This window comes from Ursus arctos, unplaced genomic scaffold (assembly GCF_023065955.2).
Source record: "Ursus arctos isolate Adak ecotype North America unplaced genomic scaffold, UrsArc2.0 scaffold_18, whole genome shotgun sequence".
NCBI lineage: Eukaryota > Metazoa > Chordata > Mammalia > Carnivora > Ursidae > Ursus > Ursus arctos.
In genome coordinates this window covers 25,829,571-25,856,593 of record NW_026622852.1, presented here as the reverse complement: position 1 = coordinate 25,856,593, position 27,023 = coordinate 25,829,571, and the positions used below count along the sequence as shown (strand labels likewise).

Here is a 27,023-nt window from a genome sequence, read left to right as displayed (position 1 = left end):
ATCCAGGTAGGCTCAATGTAATCACAAAGGTTCTTATAAGAGGGAGGCAAGGTCAAAGGCAGTTTTAAGAGATACAACAACGGAAGCAAGAGGCTGGAGTGCTATGAGGAAGGGGCCACAAGCCAAGGAATGCTTGGCTTCTAGAACCTGAAAAAGGAAACCCCCTCCCCTCAAAGTGTCCAGAAGGAACCGTCCTTACTGACACCTTGACTTAAGCCCAGAAAATTCATTTTGGACTTTTGACCTCCAGAACTCAAAGAGGATAGATCTGCATTACCATTAAGTCTGTGGTGATTTGTTCAAGACAGCAATAGGAAATAAATACACCATCCTCCTGATTTGGGGAACAAAGCTGTCTTCCATATGTTTTATCAGAAACATTTATTTAAAAAAATACTTGGACCTTAAAAAGGAAGTGGTATAAAGGGTAGGACAGGACAGTCTCCAGCTCCCCCGATTCTTCGGGCTGGCTTCTCTGCACATTCTCCAAGTTCCGAGGCCTCTAGGCAACAGTCTCTGTGACCTCTGCTGGGTGGTAGCTAACATTCCCTTTGGTCCCACTTCCACTTCGGAGTCTACACAACACAAAAGCACATGAGAAAACTCCCCCTCCAGATGAGCCCATTGGCACGCACTGCATGAAACTGTTCTGGACTCCATCCAGGGAGGTGGGGCTGCGTCTGAGGGAGGGGGTGGCGGGAGGCGAGCAGGTATTACCTTTGCTGCCTTCTCATTTGCACAAGGAAGGCGACGCTGGTGACAGCAAAGAGGAGGCCAAAAACCAGCGCCAGGATGTCACCTGGAGGGAGAGGAGAGGCTGCCTCAGAGTGAAGAGGAGTCCGTAGGATTCCCTCAGCCCGCTTCAGTATATCCCACACCCTGCCCCCTGGCTCTCCAGCTGCCCTCTGTCAGAATCCAGAAGAGGCTAGCAAAGGGATGGGGGTGGATACACAAGAAGGAGTAAGATAAGCACCTCTTTTTCTACCTAAAAGCAAAGTAAAAGGTTGTTTGAGAAGGAGGATGTTAGGAGATTTCTGGAGCTCCATTCTAACCAACTTTTGCCCTGGGGACAACAGGGGAACCCCCTCCCCCTCGATCTGACACTCTATCTTATTGGGGTTGAACGTCTGTTCTGCAGAAAAGGAGAGGGGGTAGAGGTGGTCCTAGACCCTGAGGTTGAACAATGCCAAGGGGTCAGGAGCCAGAGAAGGGGCAGACTCACCAGCAGCAAGGCAGGAATGCAGGTGGACTGAAGAGAAAAAGGACACATTAGAACCAGGGGCTGTGACTACCAGTAACAGACACAGGCACAATGAAGACACATGCCAGGGTAAAGGACCTGGCGATGGCGGGGGGGGGGGGGGGGGGGGTGTGGACTCGGCAATCTGGGCCATCACAAAGCTGCACCTGGCTCAACAGTCCTGGGACTGCTCTCCACTTCAGCGGGGAAGGAGGCCTCGATCATTCGCCCATTCAAAGGCTGTGTCCCTCGGAAGTTCAGCTGTAGCCGCGAGTCATCAGGTCCCCACAGGGAGCCAAAGAGGGTGTGGAGCTAGGGAGGTCAGGAGACAGTGGGAGTGGGCTCAGGACAAGAAAATGAAAGGGTCACAGGCCTACTCACAGCCAGCACCTCAGGGCTTCACCCACTACGTCCCCCTCTTCCCCCATATGGCCGCTTCATCTCTTTATCCACTTTTACACCCCTTTCCCCCACATCCCCTACGTCACCACCATGCCCCAGCCCCACCTGCTTAGCACTCAGCCTCACTGTCTGGTTGAACACAGTCCAGATGACCCCCTGGGCACAGGGGGGTGTGGTTAGAGACCCCTCATAGCGGAAGTAGCGGCTGAGGTCAGAGGGCAGCAGTGCAGATACATCCAGTCCTGGGACCCAAGTCTCTGAGTCTGTGGAGAGGACCTGTGCTGGAATCCCACCTGGATCGACTCCCTCCAAAGCTCTGGGGTATAGGGATACAGGTTCACCTCCCAAATGCCAAGCTGGAGCAACTTCCTGAGACCACTTCTTCACTAAGCGTGTCCCTTCCCCTAACTCAGCACAAGACTAACTCAGAAGAAGGTAAAGGGCTGTGGGTCCTCACAGAGTGACGGAACTGCTCCCAAGGTCCTCCCTCTGAGTCTTCACCCTTACTTCTCGTACTGTGATACCGTGCTGGACTACAGATTTAAACCCGAAATGAATCAAAAGGGAAAATGAGCTGAATAACTTGTAAATAAATATAAACATTTGAAACCATAAAAAACAGATGCAAAAACTCAAAAAGCACAGTTCCCTCTAGTTGAGTAAAATGTAAGGTCCAGTAGTGAGGTTTAAAATGACTCAGAGTGGCTGAGAAGAGAAAGATTTCCAACAAAAGTACAAATTTAAAATGTTTGATGCTTATGACGGAGAAATAGACAGTTTTCAGAAAAATTTTAGCTCCCGGGACTCAACCTCTGAAGTTCCAAACACTATCATCTATCTATCTATCTATCTATCTGTCATCTATCTATATATTTTATTGGTCTTGTTTTGTGTCTTCTTTTGGTTTTTGTTTGATTTGGGGTTTTGTAGGGTTTGGGGTTTTTGGGGGGGGCTGGGGGGGGTGTCTGTTTTGGTTTTTAGCCATAAAGCCTGTGGTCCTCTGCTCAGCTTTAAAATTATTGTCAAGATCATAGTCAGTCAGCTCACACGTTGGTTCTCTGCCTGTGGGAGGGAGCCCATCTCCATCCTCACACCTGAGGCTCCCCAAGGACAGTTTTCAACTAGGGTATTGAGGGTAGTGGCCAAACCAACAAACTGACCTTCCTCAGTGATTTCTTCCAAATGCGACAGCAACTGCTCATAGGCACTGTTTTCTTCCGGGCCCTCCTGGGAAATGACAGTACAAGACAGGTTTTTACAGGTGTCTAAGGCCATGGCTGGAGGCCTGAAGGTGAGGTGGGCTTCCCATACTCTTCCCCCATTTCTCAGCTCTGAGAATGCTGGGAGAACACAAAATCTTCTGTGTTACTACTCCATCGATCTACTTTTATTTTGCAAACAAACCTAACCTGCTCGGTGGGCTAGTTTTCAACGGTAAATTGGAGGAGGAGGAGGGTGGGCCACTTTACTAGGATAGGAGGCCCTCAGTGACCTGGGTCCTACTATCTTTTCCAGTCTCACTGATCCTATGTCCACATACGCACTCATGGGCTCCCCACAGAGAACCGTACCACCTTTGTATTCCCGTTTCCTCTACATTCGCCTTAATAATTCATGTGTTTGACTTTCGGAGCAAGGACATGCTGTCTCAGAGGCACCTCCCTGAACTTTGTGCTGTGAGGCTGGCGTTAAGGAGTCAGTTAGGCAGTGACTGAGCCTAGAAGGTATCTCACCATCCCTCCATTTTACTAGCCTCTTCGAATCACTGTGTATGTAGCCCTGATCGTTACAGGTCCAAAGAGGTCACTAAATATTTCTCTAGACTTTACTGCATTTCACAAAATGGAAATTCAAGGTTATAGGAGTATTCAAGAAATTACTCTTCCCGGTGACCCCTCCGTTGCACCTGCCATTCCCTGAGTGGGTCATATTTTTAGTCCACATACATTGTTGGCTCTGCATGGAATATCTTTCCCACTACTGAAGGCTTCGATTTTGACCTCCTCTGTGAAGTTTTCTCTGACCACCTGTTTTGCTATGTCTGTGTCTTTTGTATGTCTTTCATGTCAGCCCCCCCCCGCCCCGCCCACGTGCTGTGGGCGGAGCCACGGTTTCAGAATTCTTTGTGTGGCTCAATGCCTGACCTACAGGGGGTGTTGAATGAATTAATAAGTGAATGAGGACTGCCAGGTGCCAGGGTGAGTGTGCTAGGATGGGGGTCTCTGGGGACAAGCTACACTGAGCCCCGGGGCGTGGGGAAGCAGGGAATAAGGGCTCCCAGGGCTGGTACCTGCAGAAAGGCGGCCAGCACGGCCAGCCCCCCTGGGCGCCCCAAGGCCTCCTCAACTTTGGCAAATGCAGTGCTGAGGTGAACCACATGGATCTGGAGAGAAACAAAGGGTAGAAGTGGGCAAGACCCCCGGCCCAGCGCCCCCCTTCGCCTCTCTCGCTGCGCGCTCACCTCGGCTGGGAAACGGTGGCCGTCAACTGTGTGCTCTGAGCCCAGGCGACCCGCCGCCCCCCAGTGCAGATGCAACTGCAGGGCGCGGTACTCCCGCCCGGGGCCCAGGGCCATCTCCAGCCCCGGAGGCAGAGTCAGCTGCACTGCGAGGGAAGAGGCAGGTGAACGGGCAGGGCCAACCTACCTGGGAGGGCCAGCCTAACTCCCAGGCACTGACCCTGCCGGCCCTCTTCTCTAGGCCGGGGCCCATCCCCAGATAGCCTCCGCCCGCTCCCCGAGGCTCTGCAGCCAGGCATTCCCCACCCCCCCGCCCCGCCTCACCCGTATGGCCATTGTTGCGCAGGCGCAGTTCTGGGAGTGGCGGGAGCTCAAAGCCCAGGAGTTCCAGGGGTTGCAGGGCGGGGCAAAATACGGCGCGCTCTGGGCGGATATCTACCGGCGATTGGAAGCGGCCTGCGCAGGCTGGGGACACCTGGGGCCAGGGCAGGTCGCCTGGAGTGAGAGAGTGTGGACAGGAAGTCTGGTGACAAGATCAGGAACAGTTAGGAAAGCGGGTAGAAAAAGTGAGGGGTGGAGTGAGAAGGCATGGGGCGGGAAATAGAAATCAGGGATGTGGACGGAGAGACAGAAAGCGGGCTGTGTTGGGGACTGGCAGACATGGATACAGTGGGTGGGACGCCCAGGACCAGAGTTCGGGATGGCTGAGGGGTCAGATCAGCAGAGCAGGGTGCCCAGGTTGGGTGTGCAGGGGGTGGGTGTCTCACCTCCATAGCGCCAATGACCGTGGTCATCCCCTGCATCAATGAGAAGGATGAAAAGTCGATCTTTAAGCCCAGTCCCTCCCCAGCGGCCAGAAAGAGGCGGGTCCTCCTCAACTAGTAGGGGTTCTCCAACTCTGATGCCTTACAGGGGCATAGCAGGGAACGGAAATACCTAACGTGGCCAGGTATAGAGCACAACAGATTGCAACCAAACATAACACCATAGCTTGGCAGATGAAAGATCCTGCCGGCCCCAGACATACCAGTCTGCAACCGCTGTCTTAGTCTGTAGAGTGGGTGAGAACCTCAGTCCCCAGGCCCAAATCAAGAGACCTTCCTTTTCTCCCTGTCTCCAACAACCTTCCCAAGGATCCTGGTTTCTGAGTCAAAATACCAGGTTCTCCTACTTGCTATTCCTTCTTCCTAGGTCTCAGTTTCTTCACCTGTAGAGTGAAGATGAGGTGATCTCTACAAGCCCTCTGGCTCTTCCTCTGCTATCCACCCCCCTGCCATCTTTCCTCTTCTCTTCCCTCATATTCTTATTTCTCTCCACCTATGCCTTCTCTCTTTTCACATTCCTCATCTCTTTCTCCTCCCCAACTCCCCCCCCCGCCCCCGCTTTTCTTTCTCATCTCTTCCTGCTCACCTCTCTCCATCTGTGCTTTTTTGTCTCCCCCTGAAAGGGGGAAGGGCCTAGTGGCATGAGATCCCGTGGGGATGGGAAAGGCTACTGTCCCAGGACAGGCTCCTTTCCTTCTCTGAATAATCCCTGCCTGGGCTGGGCTTTAATGTGGGGAGGACAAACCTCCTGGAGTCTAAATTTGGAGGGCTGATGACCACTTACCTTTGTTGTGCCTGTGGGCATTATTCTGGGAGCCCTGGGTGTCCCTGGGTGCCTCAACAGTAGGTAGATCCTCCAACTTCAGAGAGTCCTCTTTTCCTGGTTCAGTCTTCGTTCCAGGTGGGTCCTCCTGTCCGGGTGGGTCCTCCTGTCCGGGTGGGTCCTCTTCACTGGGTAGGTTTTCCTCGTCCAGTTGATCATCTTCCCCAGATGAATCTCCTCCCAACCCGGGCGTCCCCTGCATCCGGGACAGGCTCTGGGGACGGGCAGGCACCAGGAGCAGCAGTACTAGCAGCAGTTGCAGGGCAGGGCCCGGAGAAGGGGCTGGGATCGACAGAGGGAGCCAGGGACTGGGGCACAGGGGAGCCATGCGGCTAGCTGTGGGGTGTCCCAGACACGGTGTGTACGGGCTGTACGTGCATCGGAAACAGGAGCTGGGTGGGGGAGGAGCAAGCCTGGAGGGGAGCAGGCTGACTCACAGAGGGCCCTTTTGTAGAGATGGAGCCAAAGTCCCGTGGGTCTGCCTGGCCCTGTGCCCCTTCCCCGATAACAAAGCCTGGATGGGGGTGGTGTGAGGGGCAGGTATGTGCACAGGCAGGAGGTTATCGGGGTCATAGGCTCGGCCTGGAACCCAAGGCACCACCTGGCACTAGACAGGCTCTCTCTGGCACCGCCCAGCTGCTCACCAGCCAGCCTCAGCTAACACTGGCCTGCTTCCCAGGTCCAGGCAGAGAAGGGGAAAGACAGGGAGTTGGGGCCCCCACAGCCTCTGGCTGAGGGGGGAAGCAGCCCATGTATATATCCCTGGCCTAGCCAGGGAGCAGATAAAGGGGTAGGATAAGCTGCTGGGGAAGCCTGGGAGTGGGTAGACAGACAGGTGGGTGGGAGGCGAATCTCAGTATAAATGGAAAACTGAGTATATATAGGAGAGGGACTGTGATGGCTTTAAGCTAAATTTATTTTTCATCATATTACACCTCTGCTCAAAAACCTTCATTGGCTGCCCATCTTCTTCCTCTAGTTGACTTCTACGCCCTTCAAAATCTTACCCAAGAAACCTTTCCATTCGTTTTATCTCCTACTATTCTCCCTCATACTCCAGCCAAATTAAACTATTCATTTTTTCCCCAGACCTTCGACCATCTTTGTTCATCTAGTTCTCACTGCTGGGAATACCATTCACTCTTATTAACAAATATTTAGTTAGCATCTACTATGTCCAGCACTGGGCTACGGACTAAAGGTACAGAAATGAGTAAGACACAGTCCCTGTCCTAGGGGGCTGCTCACTGTCTAGTGAGTGAGGGCAAACACTATCACAATATTCAGTGGAGAGAGATTAATTCTGCCTCAGAAAGTAACACAGAAGTAAACAAAATCTGATCAGGACTTTGAAGAAGTAGCAATTCAGTTGCTAAAAACAATGGGGAGGATAGTATTTTGTGGAAAGGAAAGGCATCACATATCTTGTGCAGGAGATTGACAGAATCTGACAGAATATGACAATTCTCATATTAGGTTGTGTTGAGGGCTGGTGTGGAGCATGGATTTGAGGGGGAGAGCAGGTGCAAGGAGATGAAGAGTGGAAGGACCCAAGAATGGACTTGGGGTTCCCAGTATGCCTATTCATTTGAGAAATATTTATTAAGCCTCCTCCAGTCCTCCAGGTACCATTCTAAGCCCTAGGGATGCAGCATTGAACTAGAGAACTGCCTCTACTGTTCTGTAGCTCACATTCTAGTAAGGTCCCTACGGCTCCGACAAACCAAAAGAGAGTAAGGCCATCTCAGGAAGTTCCTATCCGTGGCTAACATTCAGTAGATATGTACCATTATGGTTGTATGGATTAGAGAAATATATTGAAATATCTCTAATCCTGTCGAGAACTAGTCCCTAACTTCAGGGCTCTCCTGCTACCTCACTCCTCCCTGGGGACTCTACTGATCTCTTCTCTAAAGAGGTAATGTCTGGCAAAGCAGAGGCCCAAGGACCCCACTTGAATGCCCCAGCCAGCTTCCACTGTCATGAATCAGTACTTGTGCACTCACTACCCTGTTAAATAGTTTTACTCTCTCTCCTGTCTCAATCCCTTCTATGGTTCCTGAATTGGATGGACCTGGACAAGACAGAACGTGGTAATGGCGAATCTAGTTGAGGTGGAAGAGGTCAAGGGAAGCACAGAAGACAGAAGCACCATGCTAACTGGAGCCTGGAGTCTGTGCATGTGGAGATCTTTCTCTAAGACCCATCCCAGCTTTCCTCCATTTTCCCTCTTTCCAAATGTTCTTCATATTTCCATCGTTTTCCTTTTTGGGTCTCTGTCAGGATTCCCTGGTACACTTCTCTGTAGCACTCTGTATGTCCACACGTCTCCCTGCCATCTCAGCTGCTTTTAGTCAGTATTTCAGAGTCTAGATCAATGTCGATGTGCAGGTCTCTCTCTGTTTCAGCCTTTTAATTTTTCCAACACCATTTTCCATGGTGCTATCTCTTTCTTAAGCACTTTGTTTCTGTGTGTGACTGTGTCTCTGGTCTGGGTCGGGAGTGTAGACTCTGACCCTGGATCATGCCTTTGCAGCTGGGAGACTGCCAAACTCTAAAACAGGTTTGAGCTCCCACAGTCTTATTCCGGGAGCTTTCCCAGGTTGGGACAAAATGTACTCGGGACCAACTGACTGGGGCGCCCCCTGCCTGATGATGCATGACCTCTCTGTGGTGCTTATGGCCAAGTCTTTGGTTGTTCGGGTCTGTGTCTTCAGACACTTAGGGCCATGTTTCTGCTCATCCCAGGGCTGCAGAAGAAACTCACAGTGATACTGATTACGGTGGGATTATCTGTCCCCTTCCACCCATGAACTCGTAGTGTGGACTGCCCCACATTCACTTGAGACAGTGTAACCAGTCCTCCACCTATATGGTATCACCCGTTTTCTTGCAACTCGAGTCCAAGGTACAGTCTGACTCAAACTTTCTCTTTCCGCCATCCAGCCCTTCAAGTTGTTTTTCCCTGATCTAAGTCCAGAATTTCTCCTTAGAATTCTTCGTGTCAGTGAGCTAGAGGGGACCTCAGAACCCTAACAGTACCGTGGTTCTTGTCTTGGGGTCCAAATTCCTAGGAGTCCGTAGTGGTAGGAATGCAGGGTCTGAAGGTTTCTTAACATTTTGGTCTTTAGTAGTTTTTTTTTTTTTTTTTTTTTTCCTAGTTAAAAAGTAATGCATGTGGGGCACCTGGGTGGCTCAGTCAGTTAAGCATCTGCTTTTGGCTCAGGTCATGATCCTAGGGTCCTGGGATCAAGCCCTGCATCGAGCTCCCCTGCTTCTCCCTCTTTCTCTGCCTGCTGCTCCCCCTACTTGTGCTCTCTCTCTGTGTCAAATAAATAAAATGTTTCAAAAAAATAAATAAAAATAAAAAGTAATGCATGCATGCTCAAGCAGAAAACTTGGGAAAAGGAGAAAAACATAAGGGAATTTAAAAAATCACCCTGTTTGTCCCATTCACCCCTTTAACCTCAGCGATCCAGTGCCTGGCACAGATTAGGTGCTTAAGAAAATATTTGTGGAGTGCATTAACTTCAATCCCATCACCCAGAGATAACAACCACAACTACCTCTTGATTGTTTATCCTTCCAGTCCTATATGCTATACATAAATGGGAGCATATTGTACAAACAGCTTTGTTAGCCTGCCGTTTTTGGTTGGGCAATATACTCTGTGTTTTTCCATATTGATAGGGTTTTTTTTTGACATTTTTAATGCTTTCATATTATTCCTTCAAATAGCTGTACCGCAATTCTCCTAGTCAATTCTCTACCACTGTCCAATGGTAGAGGTGGCTTCCAGTTTTCTATTGTTACAAACAACATTGTACCACCCATTCTGATATATACATTTTTGTCCACATATCTGTTTCTTTAGGATGCATTCCTAAAAATGGAATTGCTAGGTCATAAGAGTAAGCACATTTTAAGACTTCTCATACATACTGGCAAAATGGCACTGCCAATTTACCCTCCAGGGCCATTGCCAATTTTTCGAAAGACCTAACAAAGTAAGGAAAATCTGGTCCATTTTATCTTTGACAAGGTAGCACAGACCAATGAACTCCAAGCTTTAGCCTTTGGCCAGAATCACAGCAATTCTGACTACCATGTTAGTTACCGACGGTTGCTGACCAGGAGCTAATGGGCTGTCAGGTTTTGGACCAGTATGAAAGGAGAAAACGAGTTAGTAACTTAAAACCTATAAACTTTTGTCCAAGGGCCCAAATATTTCAAACCTTGTGACCGGGAGGTTTCCTAGTAGTGAAAGCACTGGGGACGCCTGGGCCCCAGAATCTGGCACAGGCCCAGGACAGAATATGAGCCGTAATTCTTGCCCCTTCCTAATTTTACAGAGAGGACACTGAGGCCCCGCTGGTGTCTGCACTCCCCAATCTCCTGACTCAAGGTCCAGACTGCTGCCTCAGCTTAGCGCCACTTCAGAGGAGGGTCATCCACTGGCCCCACTCGACGCTGCCTGAGCGGGCTTCGCGCACTTACAGCGCCGCCCTGGCGGTAGGGCGAGGCCTTACCGGCACAGACTCGATGCGGCTCGGCGGGCCGCCGCGCATGCTCCGTCCTGCGTGCAGCCTCCCAGCGCCAGGGGGCGCACTCCTCTCCCGGCCCCGCCCCCGGAGCGGTTGGGATTTGAATCTCCGGCGGGCTGCGGCCGGAAGCATCGACTTCTCCGCGGGGAATGGAGAGGTCGGGCGCCATCGGAAGGTGCCCAGTGCAAGAACAGCGTGCCCGTTGGGAGCGGAAGCGCGCCCGCACTGCCCGAGAGCTGCTGGAGACTGAGCGGCGCTACCAGGAACAGCTGGGGCTGGTGGCCACGGTGCGGCCGCGCACGCCCTCCCGTATGGGGCGGGGACCCCAGGGTATGGGAGGGTCTCTGCGAGGTCGGTGACCCCGAGTATGGTCTTGGACTGTCCGCCTGCATGTAGGGAGCTCAAGCATTCTACAGTTTCTAGCAGCGGCTTGGCATTAGCCTCCTCTTCCTGCAGACTATATACCGCTAATCTTCTTCCGCAGTATTTCGTGGGGATTCTGAGAGCCAAGGGCACCCTGCGACCAGCAGAGCGCCAGACCCTGTTTGGGCCCTGGGAGCTCATTTACGGCGCCAGCCAGTGAGTAGAAGGGGCGTGGAGAAAGAGAAGAGGAGGGCCCTGGCCTCTGGCAGGCACGAAGCTTGGAGGGGAGGGGGGGGGAAACCCAAGTTCATGTACGGAGTCAGCCAATTACCTCACCTGTGGTCTTGGCCCAGTGCCTTACCCTACCCCAGTTTCCATCTGTAAAATGGGGTAATACCACTACCTCCAGGGCAAGGTTATGAGAATTCAGTGAGGTGGTGCTTGAGTAGTTGTTGGACTGCTCTTTTACTGTCCTCACCCACGCAGAGAGCTGCTTCCCTACCTGGAAGGAGGGCACTGGGGTCAGGGGCTGGAAAGCTTCTGCCCCCACCTGGAGCTCTACACCCAATTTGCTGCCAACGCAGAGAGGTCCCGGACCACCCTGCAGGTAACCTGAAGATAATCCCAAGTCATTCCCCTCTTGCCCCATACATTGCCTCTTCCTCTGGAGCTCCAAACTTCATTCCTACATTTATAGAGCCCTGTGGGGGGTCCCCATCCTAAGTTCACTGTAGGGGTTCTCTCAGGAGGACACAGCTTACAGAGGGCTGGGGATGTGTACACAGATGAATACAATATAAGGAGTGGCTTCTCTCCCTGCTGCCAACCCTTTCCCCATCACCCAGGAGCAACTAAAGAAAAACAAACGTTTCCGGAGGTTTGTGCGACTTCAGGAAGGCCGCCCTGAGTTTGGGAGCCTTCATCTTCAGGACCTGCTCCCTCTGCCTCTGCAGAGGCTCCAGCAGTGAGTAAACTCACCTGGACTCAGCCAACTTCTCTTTTCTGAGTCTCTACGATTGCTGCTCTCAGCTTTGTGGGGTTTATGGCTTCTGTCCCATTGCCTCTCTCCTGGAACAAACTGCTCCTAAAAACCTCTTGCAAAAGTTAAGTGTGAACCCACTGGAGCAGCTGGGGTCCGCAGCCTCAGGCCCTTAGCTAGGAATGTGGAACTCTGCGCTGAAGTGTGGGGGCCTCTAATAGAGCTAGTGACGTGCAAGATATCTGGAAGAGTTGTTGAGATGAGAGGTTTGCCTAGCTTAGATTTCTGTTCCTGGGGAGGTTAAGAGCATATAGTCAGGCTGTCTCTTGCATCCTCCTTGGATGGATTAAGTTTCATCTTGGGATCTAGACTCCCAAATTATGATCAGTCTGCTCCTGACTTTTCAGGGTGGGATGGAAAAGGGCCATGTGGTGTGGGCCCAGGTTCTGAGTCCCAGATGAAAGAGGGGGATGCAGTCATCAGAAGCAGATCTTTCCTGGCCTTGCAACTGAAGTGTGTGTTGGGGGTGACCTGTATGTCAGGCAGAAGGAATTCTGCCCAGCTCTACTTCCCCCCCATGGACTTTCAGCTGTCTAATTCCAGGTATGAGAATCTTGTCATGGCTTTGGCTGAAAACACAGGTCCCCACAGCCCTGACCACCAGCAGCTCACACGTATGTTCTCGCTCCTCTGAAACACAGGCAGGAGACTGCCTCTCCTGTATCCCTTTCTGGTTCTGACCTCCAACAATGTCTGGTATGTCCCTGTCTTCCGTTGACATGTACACAACGTGCCTGTTGCCCTGCCTACTCTCCAAGAGGTCAGACCCTCACCCTAGTCCCCTCCAGAACAGCCTTTCCCCACCATCGGTCACCCAAAGCTGTACTGGGAGTGGGCGGGGGATGTTGTTGCAGGGGCTGCCCGGCTGATAAGTGAGACTGTCCAGAGAGTCCACAGCATTGGTCAGAAACAGAAGAATGACCAGCACCTCCAGCGAATTCAGGCTTTGCTCAGTGGCCGCCAGGCAAAGGGGCTTACCTCAGGTAGCCTGCACATTCTGCTTCTCCCTCCCCCTCCACCATCCCCAATCCTCAAACTGCCCTTTTTTGACCTTCCTTTTTCTGTATTGCCAGCACATACGCCCTATTTCCTTAGCCTCCCCTTCTTTCTCCTCCCATGGATCATGGTCCTGGAGCTGCACCGAATAACAGCCCCCGCCTCTGCCGCCCCCACCACCAGGTCGCTGGTTCCTGCGTCAGGGCTGGCTATTAGTAGTGCCTCCCCGTGGGGAGCCTCGGCCCCGAATGTTCTTCCTCTTCTCCGATGTGCTCCTCATGGCCAAACCGCGACCACCACTGCATCTGCTGCAGAGTGGCACCTTTGCCTGCCGTGCCCTCTACCCCATGGCCCAGTGTCAACTCCAGAGGGTCTTTGGCCACTCAGGAGGCCCTTGTGGTGGACTGCTCAGCGTAAGTTATGGGCGGGAGCCCTAGTTAGGTAGGAGAGGCTCAAAACAGACCTCAAGTGCCTATGGACTATTTACCTCCTTGGCCTGAGCCCCTTTCAGAGGAACTAAGCCACCTGCACTGAGATAGTGGGGGCTTGGGGTTCATCCCTAGTTCTCACCTCAGCCCTGAATTACCTCCATGGAAACAGCAAGGCCTTCAGCTTTAGCCTGGACCTTTCTGAGCCATGCACTGAGAGGTGATTTCTCCCCAGCTGTCCTTTCCCCACGAGACGCTACTACTTATGTGCACAGACCAGGAGGAGCTGTTGCGCTGGCACCACAGTTTGACTTTGGCCATCAGGTAAGCTGTGCCTTCCCTCAGGGAGCGTGTGTGATGAGGCCCATGGGCTAGGAATGAGCAGTTCTAATCCTATCTCACGTCTTCTATCTGCTGGGCCACCCCACCCCCAACGCCATGGGTGATTTTGTCTGCATAGAGTGCTCATGCCAGTGCCTGAACTGTCTTCTCTCCATAGCAGCCAGCAGAACTAGAAGAATCTTAAAATTCCAGAACCCAGGATACTTGAGGGATAGGTCAAAGTCAGGAGTACAAAGAAACCTTCAGTACTAACTAAACAGAACAAAACACAGAGCGCTTCATGGTTTGAGGAGGGTTGTTTCGGGTTTGCATGGGACCAAGGCGTGCCCGCTCATCCGACCAGCCCTTAAGAATCAGGAAATCAAGTCCGACCCAACCGAAGCTCTGCTGAACCAGCCCCTCCAGCACAGAGGAGGGGATTCAGGACTGATAAGCTCCGGGCTGGCCATTTATCAGGACTGCAGCTTTGTAAACATGGATGTTTTTATGTTGTACGCAGTTTCTGTAATTTATTTTCCCACTGGATTTTAGTAAAGTGTCCCCCCCCCCCTTTTTGGAAAAGCCCTTCTGTCTCAGCTCTGCAATATGAGAAGGAGAGGTTTTTAAGCCCTGAAGGCAGGCAGGATGGTGGCCTCAGGAATATAAGGAAAAGAGCTGGAGCTCCCTCTATCTCTCAGCTCTCACACTGGAAGGTGGCCTCTTTTTATCCTAATAAGGGAAGGTTTTCAAGAAGGCCCAGTTGTTCTTGGGCACCTAGTAAGGGTGTGTGTAGGACCAGCTGGAATGGAAAAAGCACACAGGAGTATCCAGTCACAAGAACAGACTGTTTTACTAAACCTTCAGCTGCCATTTCTCCTTGCCGGTGGGGGCCGTGACTGCGGCCCTTCCCACAGCCTTGCTGCATCTTCTCCTTAGCCCCTGCTCCACTTCCCAGGGAGTGGCTAGGTTTCTTGTCTCTGTGCTCCAGTTTAAGGGCTCCTCCCAGGCCTGACTGTCACCAGCCTCCTCCTCCTCTATACATAAGTCCTCAGGAAAGGGTACGCTGGCCTCTGTGAGGGGAAAGATCAGGCATATTCCTATCTCAGAGACTGTCTCTACCTCCACCAGACTCTCACCACCCAACCCTTTACCTGGTTCTGGAACGTCCACACCCTTGTTTGGCTTGCTGTCTTGTAACAGCTGGTGGATGGTCTGAAGCTTCATATTCAGAAGCTCCTGCTGGGCTCCAGCCAGGGTAGTCACACTGTAGAAATATCCACTCAGAGGCCAGCCGATCTCTGTCCCCACCTCTTCCACCTATCACAAAGCTCCCCCGGCCACAGGGCCATTGCTCTTACCGCTCAAAAAGGGGGTCCAGTTGGGCCATCAGATTGTTCAGGTGTTGCTCTGTCTGGGCCAGCTGTTGTGTCAACTGGGCCAGCTGTTGCTCTGGGGGTAAGGGAGAAAAGGAGAGCAATGGTTATTTATACCTTCTGCTGTCCCCTAAACCCCTGCCGAACACAGACTTGTGCAAAACCCACCTGACTGCAGTGATTCCTTCTTGCCTGCCTCCTCTTGGAGAACTGTAGCCTCATCTTTCCCCTGCTATAGAAGAAAGACAGGGCTAGCCTGCAGCAACAAGCTTCTCCATACCTCCGTCTTAAAAGCCCGTGAGAGGAGGAGGAGAAGGATAATTTGAAGTCGAGAAAGCTATGCGGTTTTTACTTCAGAGAATCACAATCACATCTTGTCTAGCTCCTCACCCAGGACTGAAGCAACATGTCAGTATGCCCCTACACGTGGTGATTCAGTCTAATGACACACTCCCAGGAATGAACAGCTCTCTCCAGTTTGGTAAAGCTCTGGTTGTTAGTTTATATACAAAACCAAAAATTTTCCTTCATGTATCTTCTTTCCATGTTGCCTTCCAAAATCATGTCTTTTCAACATGATAGCCGCTCAGGAATTTGAAGACAATGGTCCTTGCCCATTTCCCTTCCCCATGTCTTTTTTTTTTTTTTTTTAAAGATTTTATTTATTTATTTGACAGAGATAGAGACAGCCAGCAAGAGGGAACACAAGCAAGGGGAGTGGGAGAGGAAGAAGCAGGCTCCTAGCAGAGGAGCCTGATGTGGGACTCGATCCTGTAATGCCGGGATCACGCCCTGAGCCGAAGGCAGACGCTTAACCGCTGTGCCACCCAGGCGCCCCTCCCCATGTCTTTTCTGGTTTAATATTGCCAATTTTATTCATTTGGTGCTCATTTCACATGGTTTTCTCTGGTTGCTCTACTGGGCATGTAGTGTTCTTAAAAGTAGTCCCCTGAAGACAATAAAATTCTCCAGGAGTGTTCTGATTAGAAGATGAGGTGCAATACCTTGTTCCTAGCATTGACTGGGGAAGTGGGTTGTCACATGACACAACTGAACTTTATTGTTCAACTAAAAAACTGCTGCTAAGTACTGTTTCTTCCAGATAGTATTTGGGTCCACAAATAGAATTTATTACTGATTCTCTTTAGATTTCATTATTAAATTCAGTCCCTCATCCTCACCTGTCAAATCTATTTGGAATCATGATTAGCCACCCTTTTAATTTCATATCATCTCCACATTGGTTCAGCCCTCTACTTCCCAATGCAAATAAGTAATCAGGCCAGGTTTGAAGATAGAGCCGTGGGAGATATTACTTTCCATTTCAACCATTTCCATAAAATGTACTGTCAGTTCACATTTCAGGGTCTCCTTTCTAAGAACAGGAGACTGGTACCTTGAATGTTGTGGCTACAGCAATCAACACTTTGTGCCACGACTGGAATTTTACCAGGAGCCACACTTTTGTAGGATGGACACTTACTGGCTCGGTTCAAATCCCAGCACTACCAGTTACTACCTGCTCTGCGTGGCTTTGACCAAATGACCTCATCTCTTCATTGGACTGCTGGGAGAATTAAATGTGGTGGTCACTATTTATTCACAATTTACCAAGCGCCCTTCACACCTGCTACCTCACCGGCTGCTCAAAATAATCCCCTAGTGTTGGAAAGTCAAGGAACTACAGTCCGGTTTACAGAATGACGGAAAGAAGTGTCTTGTTCATGGTACCATAGCGCCCCCATGGGAGATTCAGGCCCGGGGCATGCCCACCCCTGGTCGTCCCGCACCTGCAAACACTTGTACAGCACAAAAGCCACGACAGCCGCGGTGTACAGCGCCCCCAAAGGCAGAGCTCCCGCCCGGGCCCGCTCGCGCTGGTCCTTGGGCGGCGGCCGTCGCCGGGGTTCCGTGGCCTCAGGGCCGACCTGGGCGGGGTCCCCTGCGGAGGACGGCAGAGGCGGGTCAGTAGAGCTGGGACCCGTAGGCAGTCCTAGCCTCCCGCCAGCAGCCCTCGCTGATACCTGGGTGTACCCGGAGGTCGGGGCTGCGGCGGTCTCCGAGGACCCCGGGCAGTGCAGACACAAGTAGCAACCCCAGCAAACCCGCAAGACAGACCGAGCCCGCCATTTGCAGACCACAGAATGAACCGCCCGGCGGCGCCAGGGTTGGCCGGGAGCCCCAGGGCGCCTGCGCATGCGGGGAAGTGCGTCGGTCCCGCTCCCGGACGCGCTAGGAGGTCACGCCCACCTAGTGTGTGGGCGGAACAGGCTTATTAGCATAGGACTTTGGACCAGCTTTCCTAAATGAATTCATATCTCATCTATTTAGGAATTCTATTGGCCAGAATGCTTCTAGAAGCCTACACTCTTATAAGATTATGCTGGAAAATTGATTTTATTTCTTATGCTAACAACCTATTCACCCTAATTAAAAAATGACTGCCCTGGCGAACCATAAAAGAATAGAGTGTATCTGTTCTTCATGCAGTTCGTGCTGAAGGCCTGTTTCCTAGGCTACAGACGAGGGACTTGTTCCTTATTCGTGCCTAGGGGAAAGTCCCCGGACCTTTGGCAGAAAGTGCCACGTGCGCTTGCACGTTGACTTCCCCTGCTTTGCACAATAATGTCCGCCGAGAAGCCATCCCGTGTGCGCGGGGGAGCTGAGCGGTGTGTTGCAGGGGCGTCGTCCGTCAGCACTTCTAGTTACACAGGCAGTGCGTCTCTGCGCACCAACCACACGGGGCTCATTCTCAGCGCGGCTGCCTTTTACAGATGGGACAGGCCCTCCCCTTAGTCATTCAAGCACGGAACTGCTTTGGACCCTCGTAGAAATAGACTAATTCACCCGAACCATTCCCTTCTATGACCTAACAAACGTTACGAATCACGACGGTTTGTTTTTTGGTTTTCTTCGTGGGTTTTTTTGCAGTTCCTTTTTCCTACAATGGCCTCCTCTTCCCCACCCCCTCCAATCGGCAAATTCTTCTAATAGCCACCATTCATTGTGTAGCATGGCACACAGTAGACTGTGGACTGATTGCCTGGCCTAGAATCCTGCCTCCACTACTCGAAAGCTGACTTTGGGCAAGTTACTTAATTTCTATTTCCTCAGTTTCCACTCTGAGGAATGGAGATAATGATAACACATATATGTAACTCACAGAGTTGTTATAATGATTAAGTGGGATAATCCAAGTAAAGTGCTTAGAACCGTGCCTACCTACTAGTGATTTTAACCGGAGCAGCTGCTACGAGCCAGGCACTTGAAATTATAACTCTCCTTTGCACCTTCCCCTGCTATTTCCCTTCTGTACAGTTAACGTCTGCACACCCTTCAGACCTCAGGTGTGTTTCCTTCAAAAACCCCTAAACTTCTAATTTATTCATTAGTGCTGCTATTGTACTTTCTTTAAACCATCACCATATGTTAGTTGTATCTCAATAAAACTGGAAAAAGTCCATTTTGGTTCTCTAAAATCAGTTATTTAAAAATCAGTTAATCCATTAAAATTAATTATAAAAAGAAAATACTGCTAAACAGTAAATTGCAGGACAGCAGGGGCCATATTTCTTTATCATTTTATTCCTACAGCTTAGCACAGCACCTGGTGCTAGCAGGCAATGAATCCTTGTTGAATGAAATACAACCCAACAGGTAAATATAATTAAGCTTTTTTTTTTTAAGATTTTATTTACTTATTTGAGAGAAAGAGAGAGCACAAGCGGTGGGGAGGGCAGAGAGAAGCAGACTCCCCACTCAGCGAGGAGCCTGACCTGGGGCTGGATCCCAGGACCCAGACGTCATGAGTTGAGCTGAAGGAGGCAGACATTTAACTGAGTGAGCCACGCAGGCACCCCTAATTAAGCTCATTCAAAGAATGAGGAAACAAAGGTTCAGGAAGGTTAAGTAAGTTCACGGGAAAGGCAAGTAGAGATTCTAACACGTTTCTGTGTCCCTATCACTTACCTCATATCAAACCCCACCCCCGAGCCCTTCCTTTCACCGCCAGGACCTCAGGCAGACCTGGAGACTTTCCCTGTGTTTCATGCTGCCTTTTAATTGTCTGGGATACATAGGGTCATCTTCCTAATTAGATCAGGAGCACTTTGAGGAAAGAAGCCATTTCCCACTCGCATCTTTATCTCCAGAGCTTGGCACATAAGCGCTCAATTGGCACAGGTGACTCGAATGAGGTATATGTGTGCTACATAAATGAATGAACTACGGTGTATCTTCTTGTTCTTCCAGAAGTGGAGGGGGCAGGGCAGGCAGGAGAGAGCCACACTCACGGGAGTTACCGTAGTCTAGCTGACTATCTAGAGGCAGCCTGATTGCAGAGCAGTGTAGCCCAAACCTTGACCCTAAGCCAATTGGCACAGTGAACGTAAACAAGTGGTTCAGGCCAGGTATAATATGATAAATGGTCCTCAACTGATTGTTGCCTTTAGGGAATTTGGGCCTACTATTGCCAGACATATCACTGACCTCTGGTCTAAGAAACTTGAAATCCTTCTTCCACATCAAGAGCAGCCCCTGTGGTTTGGCTGTGTCTGGGCAGGGCAGGTACTCCACTCCCTGAAGTGAGCAAGTGCAAAGACATGGCTCAGTTTCCCAGGATATACTGGGGTAGAGGTTTCTTTAATTCAACTAACTTTTTTTTTTAAAGATTTTATTTATTTATTTGACAGAGAGAGAGAGAGCCAGCGAGAGAGGGACCACAAGCAGGGGGAGTAGGAGAGGAAGAAGCAGGCTTCCAGTGGAGGAGCCTGACGTGGGGCTCGAATCCAGAACGCCGGGATCACGCCCTGAGCCAAAGGCAGACGCTTAACAACTGCGCCACCCAGGCGCCCCTAAATTCAACTAACTTTTGAGATTGACAGTCCTTAGGGACAGTTTGGATGAAGTGGGTCGGGGCGGGGGGTAGTGGGGAAACCTAAGTTTCCACTATCCCCTAAACTATTATACCAGGAATAATAAGAATGACAATGGTCATCTTATCCCCTACAGTCAGCCTCAGGGTGTAGTGGGATCGTAGGTACCAAGAAGCCTCCCTGTCTCATTCCTCTTTGTAGCATGCTCAGTGAGGAATACATTCTTTCTCGCGGGTCTCCGAGTTGGAGAGAAAAGGCGACACCCTGTGGCAGAAGGAGATCTCTGTCCTATGGCCTGGCTTCCTTGTCTTGTTGGTCCTGCCTCATGCTACTTTGTCTCTGGGAGTCTTCCCAGGCTCACCTGCACAGTGGCACAGTAATCTCAGGCCTGCTTCTCTCTTCTCTGGCCAAAGAAGGTATAGGGCCACGAGGGGTGGGGGCGGAAGCTTGGGAGATGCTGGGTGGCGCAGGTGCAGGCACAGGGCGGTGTCTTTGTTCTTTCACTCATCCCTCCCCTCCCCCTTCCTCCCCGGAAACCAGTGACTCTGCCACCAGCAGTATTGGGGATGCTGAGCTGTGGGGGCCAGGCCCAGGGAGGGGTGAGAGTAGAGGGGCCTGCAGCAGCTATCAGGCCATAAACCAGGCTGACCCCTCAGCGCAGGGCTTGCAGACTCAGCTCCCAGGTCAGCAGTCATGAGCAGAGGTGACAACTGCACAGAACCGCTAGCGCCCGGTGAGCTGGGCGGGGCAGGGGCAGGGGGAGGGGTCACATGGCCCTGTGTCCCACCTGCTAGGACCTGGGGGGTTGGGCTGGGTAGTAACACCCTCCATCCCCCGGCATCCACAGGAATCCCCACCGTGACCCAGGCCTGGGGGTTGTGGGCCCTCTTAGGGGCTGCGATGCTGCTGCTTCTCATCTCACTGGCTGCGCACTTGTTCCGATGGACTAGTGGCCGGAGCGGGAGCCATCTGGGACAGGGACGGTGAGTAGGGGACAACGGAGATAAGTGATCAAGAGTTCCCCCTTAGGAAGAAGTCCCCTCATCCCCTAATCTCTGTCTTGCAGCTCTGGAGGATCTGTGGAAGAGGTCCCCCTATATGGGAACCTGCCTTATCTTCAGACTGGTAGGAAGCTGGCAGAGGGGAGGGGCAATGAGGCCACGCACGTCCTGGTTGGGTGGGATGAGGGATTGCGGGAGGAAGAACAAGAAGTGACCAGATTACTACTGTTCCCTATCTCAGGTCGGCTATCTCAAGAACCAGGGCCAGACCAGCAAGACCCAACTCCTAGAGGCCCCGGCACGGTGAGTCAGTTGTGGCTGAGGAAGAGGGGAGGGAAGGAAGTGGGGGTTTTTCCAAGGGTCCAGTGAACTTCTAACAGCCTTGAATCTCCAGGCTGCAGAGAAAGTGATGTGCTATACCAGCCTGCAGTTGCGGCCTTCTCAGGGCCATATCCCCAGCCCCGGAACCCCCATCAAGTACTCAGAGGTGGTGCTGGATTCTGAGCCAAAGCCCCAGGCCTCAGGCCCCGAGCCGGAGCTCTACGCCTCAGTGTGTGCCCAGACCCGCAGAGCGCGGGCTTCCTTCCCAGACCAGGCCTATGCCAACAGCCAGCCTGCACCCAGCTGAGAGGGAGGGGCTGGCAGAGTGGGACATGCATGCCCCAGCCTCCTCTGCTGCAGGGATGACTGTTACCCTGCCCCGTCATGACTGTTTCCCAACCACCCCCCACAGACAGGTAGCCATTGTCCAGTCACAGGAGGTAATGTTTCCCAGACTTCCCATCTAAACTGTGAGGGAGACACCTCAGGGGAACAAGTAGGTCCCCAGTTTCTTGGGGATGGAGGAAACAGAGGCAGTGGCCCCCTCTCCATCACTCTCTTTCTCTCTTTTTCCTATCTATTCCTCGAAGGCCCCAAGCTCCCAAGTTTCTCACTTCCCCCTCCTTGTGGATTTTAACCAGATCCTCTCTGCTCTGGCTCCCTTAAAGTCTACTACTTCAGTGTCCCCTCAGATACAGGAAGTGGGCAGTGGTGGAGGGGGTAACAGCCTGAGGGGAGAAGGGTGGGTATACTCCTTGGGAGCCCGCAGTCTGGAGGGATCTTGGAACCTAGTGACCTGAGGAACCCAAACCTGACTTCTTATCTGAGAACCTTGGCTGGAGAATATCAGTCCACATCCTGCTGCCTCTGTTGTGTCCCCAAGTTTTCAAATAAAACTTCTCAGAAAGTGTTTAGCTTTTTATCTAGAGGGCTACAGACCTGCAACAGGCCCTACGTGGTAGGGGTGTGAGCTTTGCTCTCTGCACAGAGCACTTCTGGGGGTGTCGTGATGGAGAATAGTGACAAAGAGCATCTGTGGCATCAACACTGCCAGGGTGGGTGCTAGGGGTGGAGGCTGGAGCCCAGCTCAAGCTGTACTTGCTGCTGATAGAACATCGTCAGAATTTGCACTCAGAGCCACCCCACTCCCACCACCTGGAGCCTGCAAGCTTACCAGCCCCTGACCTACTCTTCCCATGGCCTCTACAAGTGCGCTGCCGCCATCCACAACCTCAAGGCTACCCACCTCCCCATAGGGTTTCTGTAGAGGCAAGTCTGGCTTAACAGACCTTTCTGAGGTTTCAGGGCCAGAAGACAGTGGCAGCCAGGCTTTTACTTCCAAATATCTCTCCTTCCCACTCACAGACCCAGAGAAAACCAGAGTAGGGAACCGTGCTCCTGAGCCCTACCTGGTGGTCCCAATAAGGCAGACCCCTCGGCACACACACAGAATAACCTAAATGCTAGATCTGCCTCCGTGGACCCCAACCTGGGCCTCCCCCAGCAGAGGCGCCGGTCGCGGTAAAGAACAGGCAGCTGAGGCTGTGTGGGAGGGAGGGTGGCTTTGGGGGCCGGCACCGGATGCGGGGAACCACTGGCAGCGGGATGTGGGGTTCTGAGGATTGCTAGTCTGAAGACCGCTCGATGTGCTCGCGGCCTGGGGGACGTGAGAGCCGGACTCTGTAAGAGAAGGGGTTTGGGGTCCCGCCAACCCACTGGGACGAGCCGGAAATTGCCGCCAAGACCTCAAACACCACCATCTCAGGCCTTAACACTCTGTCTTCTCAACCGCTCTCCGGATCTCCGGAGGTCTCCGGCTCAGGACCAAACCCGGAGCGCCCCCGCCTGGCGCGACGCGGTCTTGCCACGATCTCTGCTCATGCGTAGAGCTGCCCGGTCCATGGCATGCTGGGAAATGTAGTCCCGACAGTTCGTTTCCCCCCCCCCCCCCCCCCCCCCCACTCCCTTACCTCCGCAATCTTCCCCGCCCCACGACTTTAGCCCTACGCTTCGCGGAGCTTGGACCCTCCGGTTCCCTCAACAGCGCCTCCCGGTTCCCAGAACGTAGCGAGCGACTCGCTCGGTCTGGAGCTGGCTACGATCTGAACGTTATTTTCCCTCTGGTCCCTGACGCCTGGATCTTTTACCTTCTCTCTGCCTTACAGCCTTTTAATTTTTCTGTCTTACTTGTCTGTCTCCGAGGTGGCAACTTCCTAGTTGATCCCTACGTCTTGGAAAAAAAATAAATCGGGGCAGCCAGATCTACCTCAGACACCTCCAGAGGACTCCCTTGCCTCATTTCTCTAGTTGGTCCACTCGTTTCCCAAACACCTTGCAGCTGTCTTCCCTTCTGAAGCTTCAGGGGTGCTTTCCCTAGTGACCTCCCTTCCCTGACTCGTGTAAGATTCCAGCCATAAGGAGTGCCCTGTTCCTGGCAAATTCCCAGGGGGCAGATCAGTGGGGGAAGCCAAGAGAGCCTTCTGGAGCCCCAGCTTTCCCCCTCTTCCTGAGAACTCAGCTGGGAGGATTGGGGATAAGCCCAAGACTGTAAGAGGAAGGGTCTTTGCGACGGTCAAATGTTCAATGATAGAAAGTTCTTAAGGAATTACTTGTAGGTGGGGAGGGGCCTAGTAAGCCATCCAGCCAAGACCCCTCCATCTTTGGCCTTGCTCTGTACTCTGTCAAGATGAGTCTAAACTTCCAAGCTGGTTTTGGCTGTAAGGAGGGAAATAGAGCTGGGACCTGGAGAGAGACCAAGTCTTAATGACTTCAGTTGAAACTTGGATCCAGACATGCCCAGGGCTAGATCTGCCTCCTGAACTTTTCGGTTATGTAAGCTAATGCATTCTCTTTTTTGCTTAAGTCATTCTAAGTTAGATTTTTCTATCTCTTGCAACCACCAGTTCTGACCAATTCTGTGGGGGGAAAGACCAGCACATCAGGTCCAGCAGAAGATGCTGAACCTCTGAGATCTTCCCTTATTGCTCAACTCCACCAGTCACCCTCTTCTGACTTACTTCAATGCACTATAATGCCATTTGACTCTAACATATTTATGCTTAGTGTGCGCCTCTTGCCAGGCTTTTAAAATTCTAGAATTCTACAGCTGGGAGGAGGCAGATCTGGCCCAAACTTATACCCACTGCAGGAGCCACCCTACCAGCCTCTTCTTAAACATTTCCAGGAATAGGGAACGCACTACCTTACCACGTGCTGGTTTCCAATCGTTTTTTTTTGTTGTTTTTGTTTTTGTTTTTTTTTTTGAGAGAACTGTGGGGTTTTTTTGGAGCCAAAATCTGCCTCCCTGTTACTTTTGTCATCAGTTATGCCTCCTGAGCTACAATCATATAATCACCCTTCTCCCTCCTGTACATGACAGCCCTGATGGATGGCCTAAGTCTTTTTTTTCCCCTCCTTCCCGGCAAAAGCTTTTTTGAGTTCCTTTTACAGACCTTATTCGCAGCCTACTCATCATTCTCACTGTTTTGCTTGAGCAGAGTCTCTCTGAAAGTGTGATGCTAAGAAGTGAAGATAGTACTAACAGAAAACTGTGGAGAGCCTGTCTCTTCGTTGGGCACCAAGTCTACGGGGCTTTGTTTGTAAGGAATACACTCGTTTAGCCTTCCTTAAGTGAGGGGGTGTTTATTGTTAGGACACTTGGGGCAGGGAGGAAGCCAAATGGAATGGGGACCGCAGAACAGTGGCTCTGATATGACTGGGCCTCTGCAGACTGTTGCTGGGTTTCGGGTCTCAAGTCACAGCCCTGCTGGGGACCTTGGTGACAGGAGTACGTGGGTCTTCCCACTCCTGCTCCTCCTGTCCCATGACTCTGACAGAGTTTCTGCTTCTTTTGTTTATTCCCATTTTCCCCTACTTTGTTAACTTGCTTCCTCATCGTTTACTGCACATTCTCTACTTCTGGTTTCTGCTTCCTCACAGCTGCTTGATATTTTCTCTGTCTCATGACCTCCAATGTTTAATTTTAGGAATAATGTGTGCACATGTTTAAAAAAATTAAATAGAACTGAAAGGTAGACACCAGTGGTTCTCCACCAGAAATGACTTTGCCCCCAGGAAACATTTGGCAATGTGCAGAGATGTGTGTGGTCGTCACAGCTGGGGAGCGCCCTGAGCGATTGATCTCTCGGGGGCAGAGGCCAGGGAGGCTGCTGACCGTCCTACAACACACAGGTCAGCCACTCACCATACAGAATTTCGGTCCCCAAAAGTTAAAAGTGCTGAGGTTGAGAAATACTAGTATGGGGGGAAAAAAGTAAAAGGCCATTCCCAGACCTCATTCCTACTTTCAGCTGTAGTTCCCGGAGGCACCTGCTATTAATGGCTTCTGTGTTTAAGTCTTCTGGCAAGGGGCGCCTGGGTGGCTCAGTCGTTAAGCGTCTGCCTTCGGCTCAGGGCCTGATCCCGCTATTCTGGGATTGAGCCCCACATCAGGCTCCTCTGCTGGGAGCCTGCTTCTTCCTCTCCCACTCCCCCTGCCTGTGTTCCCTCTCTCGCTGGCTGTCTCTATCTCTGTCAAATAAATAAATAAAATCTTAAAAAAAAAAGTCTTCTGGTGAGTATCACTGTATCTGTCAATAATATTTAGACTACTTAGAGCAAGGGGAGTCTGGGTATATGGAAACCCTGGTGAAGCTCTCCCTTCCACAGCCCCTTTGACAACTCCCAGCTATAGAGGACGAAATTTAAATGGGCTCTGCTTAGTTCTGGCAGGGAGAATTTCCTGCAGACAAGTTTCTGGAGAACAGCCTGAGAGCCAAGAAAAAGGACCTTCAGGAAGGCAGCAAGTCCCAGAAAGAGGTGGCTTCCTAGGAACAATCAATGGCTTTGCCGAGTCTCTCCAGCTCTCTAAAAACTAACAGTGGATTGAATTTCTCAGCCTTTAAGGCCAGGAGAATGCGGACAAACCAGAGGGCGGAGAGACCTGGTGGAGGAAACAAATGGTCTCTAACTGAATGAGAGCCTGGGGGAGATACGCGTGAAGGTCAAACACAGAAGATTTCCCTGAACTAGAAAATGTGATATCAGAACTAAAAATTTCCATACATAAAGCAAAGGAGAGGATGGTTACTGCCAAATCCCCAAAAGAGGTCCAGAAAATTAAACAGATGAAATATCTCAAAACATGCAACAAAAATATGGAGATGCAAATTATGTGGTGAAGGATGGGAGACTGAAACAGACCCAGGGGATTTAGCCTGCAAAGTCTTTGAGTTCTGGGAGAAGAGGAACAGCAGAGGAGAGGTCATAATTAAATAATACATGGAATGTCCCTGAGCTGAAGAAAGATTTAGCCCTATACAGCTTAATATTCCTCTAAGGATAAGAACAATGTTACACACATTTCCAAGCAGAAAGAAAGTTCGTTCTTCTTATTTGCAGTTAAGTTAAACGACAGTAAAACTGAACGTGAGGTAATAGAAAAGGCCTGCGACCAGGACCTCGCGAAGGGGGAAAAAAGATGGTTGAAGATTTACAAAAATCATTCAGTATTTTATGTGAGAAATACTTTTAAGAAAAGGCTCTAATGAAGCAACAAATGAATCAGAACAGACTTCAAGATGGGGGAAGGTCAAGGGCGGAGGAAAGAAATCAGTGGGGGGCAACGAACCATGATCTATATATTTATATCTATATTCCTGTATATGTATAACATGTCACACATACGCTAAATACTCTTGAAACAGAAGGAACACGTCGTAAGGGAAATTCTAATAAGGACTAAATTATCTCAATAAAACTCTGGAATCAGGTAGTGAGGATAAGGGGAAGGTGAGTGTTCCAGGATCTGCGGGGGAAGGAGGAGGAGGAAAGGTAGTAAAAGTAATCTAAAGACCATATCTTATTGAGGTGGAGAGGAAGTAGAAGATAAGTAGAGTATGATGGAAATAGCTGTTCTGTTTTCACACACTAGGTCACGTGCATCTATTTTAGGGAACAGAGCAAGGGATGGTAACTATGAATAGAATGACAAACTCCAAATTAACAAGGAGAAAGT

The 27,023-nt window shown here is 51.1% G+C and overlaps 4 protein-coding genes across 9 annotated transcripts; 2 read left to right on the top strand and 2 right to left on the bottom strand.

Moving 5' to 3' along the window:
- Positions 1 to 366: 366 nt before the first annotated feature.
- On the bottom strand, positions 367 to 10,392 carry CA9 (carbonic anhydrase 9). The gene is made up of 11 exons (XM_026506270.4): positions 5,709 to 10,392; positions 4,868 to 4,897; positions 4,425 to 4,595; positions 4,104 to 4,246; positions 3,933 to 4,025; positions 2,803 to 2,869; positions 1,748 to 1,905; positions 1,408 to 1,552; positions 1,223 to 1,249; positions 718 to 799; positions 367 to 575 (listed from the first exon to the last, which is right to left on the bottom strand). The coding sequence occupies exons 1-11, from the start codon at positions 6,073 to 6,075 to the stop codon at positions 503 to 505; spliced, it is 1,356 nt and encodes a 451-aa protein (XP_026362055.1). The 5' UTR covers positions 6,076 to 10,392; the 3' UTR covers positions 367 to 502.
- A 48-nt stretch (positions 10,393 to 10,440) lies between these two features.
- ARHGEF39 (Rho guanine nucleotide exchange factor 39) lies at positions 10,441 to 13,951 on the top strand. Of its 5 annotated transcripts, none has more exons than XM_057313576.1 (9): positions 10,441 to 10,578; positions 10,776 to 10,870; positions 11,141 to 11,261; positions 11,500 to 11,618; positions 12,237 to 12,307; positions 12,548 to 12,676; positions 12,873 to 13,102; positions 13,353 to 13,441; positions 13,620 to 13,951. In XM_057313576.1, the coding sequence occupies exons 1-9, from the start codon at positions 10,441 to 10,443 to the stop codon at positions 13,630 to 13,632; spliced, it is 1,005 nt and encodes a 334-aa protein (XP_057169559.1). In that variant the 3' UTR covers positions 13,633 to 13,951. The 5 variants fall into 5 exon arrangements, with proteins under 5 accessions (XP_057169559.1, XP_026362063.2, XP_057169558.1 ...); XM_026506278.4 differs by having other exon boundaries at positions 13,617 to 13,951; XM_057313575.1 differs by having other exon boundaries at positions 12,767 to 13,102.
- A 313-nt stretch (positions 13,952 to 14,264) lies between these two features.
- Positions 14,265 to 17,006, bottom strand: CCDC107 (coiled-coil domain containing 107). Of its 2 annotated transcripts, none has more exons than XM_026506280.4 (6): positions 16,836 to 17,006; positions 16,602 to 16,753; positions 14,980 to 15,040; positions 14,797 to 14,887; positions 14,590 to 14,702; positions 14,265 to 14,508 (listed from the first exon to the last, which is right to left on the bottom strand). In XM_026506280.4, exons 1-6 carry the CDS (start codon positions 16,939 to 16,941, stop codon positions 14,291 to 14,293), a joined length of 741 nt encoding a protein of 246 aa, XP_026362065.1. In that variant the 5' UTR covers positions 16,942 to 17,006; the 3' UTR covers positions 14,265 to 14,290. The 2 variants fall into 2 exon arrangements, with proteins under 2 accessions (XP_026362065.1, XP_026362064.1); XM_026506279.3 differs by having other exon boundaries at positions 14,980 to 15,043; positions 16,836 to 17,005.
- A 1,399-nt stretch (positions 17,007 to 18,405) lies between these two features.
- SIT1 (signaling threshold regulating transmembrane adaptor 1) lies at positions 18,406 to 21,915 on the top strand. The gene is made up of 6 exons (XM_026506285.4): positions 18,406 to 18,468; positions 19,503 to 20,418; positions 20,533 to 20,668; positions 20,752 to 20,810; positions 20,928 to 20,989; positions 21,081 to 21,915. The coding sequence occupies exons 2-6, from the start codon at positions 20,379 to 20,381 to the stop codon at positions 21,312 to 21,314; spliced, it is 531 nt and encodes a 176-aa protein (XP_026362070.1). The 5' UTR covers positions 18,406 to 18,468; positions 19,503 to 20,378; the 3' UTR covers positions 21,315 to 21,915.
- The last annotated feature ends 5,108 nt before the right edge of the window (positions 21,916 to 27,023 follow it).

Excerpts from the sequence above, each read along its gene's own strand:
- CA9 (XM_026506270.4), bottom strand. The coding sequence starts at position 6,075 with ATGGCTCCCCTGTGCCCCAGTCCCTGGCTCCCTCTGTCGATCCCAGCC. Across the intron at positions 1,553-1,747 it reads TGAGGCTGAGTGCTAAGCAG|CTCCACACCCTCTTTGGCTC; the intron begins GTGGGGCTGGGG and ends TGACCTCCCTAG. Across the intron at positions 576-717 it reads CAAATGAGAAGGCAGCAAAG|ACTCCGAAGTGGAAGTGGGA; the intron begins GTAATACCTGCT and ends TGTGTTGTGTAG.
- ARHGEF39 (XM_057313573.1), top strand. The coding sequence starts at position 10,441 with ATGGAGAGGTCGGGCGCCATCGGAAGGTGCCCAGTGCAAGAACAGCGT. Across the intron at positions 10,579-10,775 it reads AGCTGGGGCTGGTGGCCACG|TATTTCGTGGGGATTCTGAG; the intron begins GTGCGGCCGCGC and ends CTTCTTCCGCAG. Across the intron at positions 12,677-12,766 it reads GGCAAAGGGGCTTACCTCAG|CACATACGCCCTATTTCCTT; the intron begins GTAGCCTGCACA and ends CTGTATTGCCAG.
- CCDC107 (XM_026506279.3), bottom strand. The coding sequence starts at position 16,941 with ATGGCGGGCTCGGTCTGTCTTGCGGGTTTGCTGGGGTTGCTACTTGTG. Across the intron at positions 16,754-16,835 it reads CGACCTCCGGGTACACCCAG|GGGACCCCGCCCAGGTCGGC; the intron begins GTATCAGCGAGG and ends CGTCCTCCGCAG. Across the intron at positions 14,509-14,589 it reads TGTGGACGTTCCAGAACCAG|AGGCCAGCGTACCCTTTCCT; the intron begins GTAAAGGGTTGG and ends TTCCCCTCACAG.
- SIT1 (XM_026506285.4), top strand. The coding sequence starts at position 20,379 with ATGAGCAGAGGTGACAACTGCACAGAACCGCTAGCGCCCG. Across the intron at positions 20,669-20,751 it reads AGCCATCTGGGACAGGGACG|CTCTGGAGGATCTGTGGAAG; the intron begins GTGAGTAGGGGA and ends TCTGTCTTGCAG. Across the intron at positions 20,811-20,927 it reads CCTGCCTTATCTTCAGACTG|GTCGGCTATCTCAAGAACCA; the intron begins GTAGGAAGCTGG and ends TCCCTATCTCAG.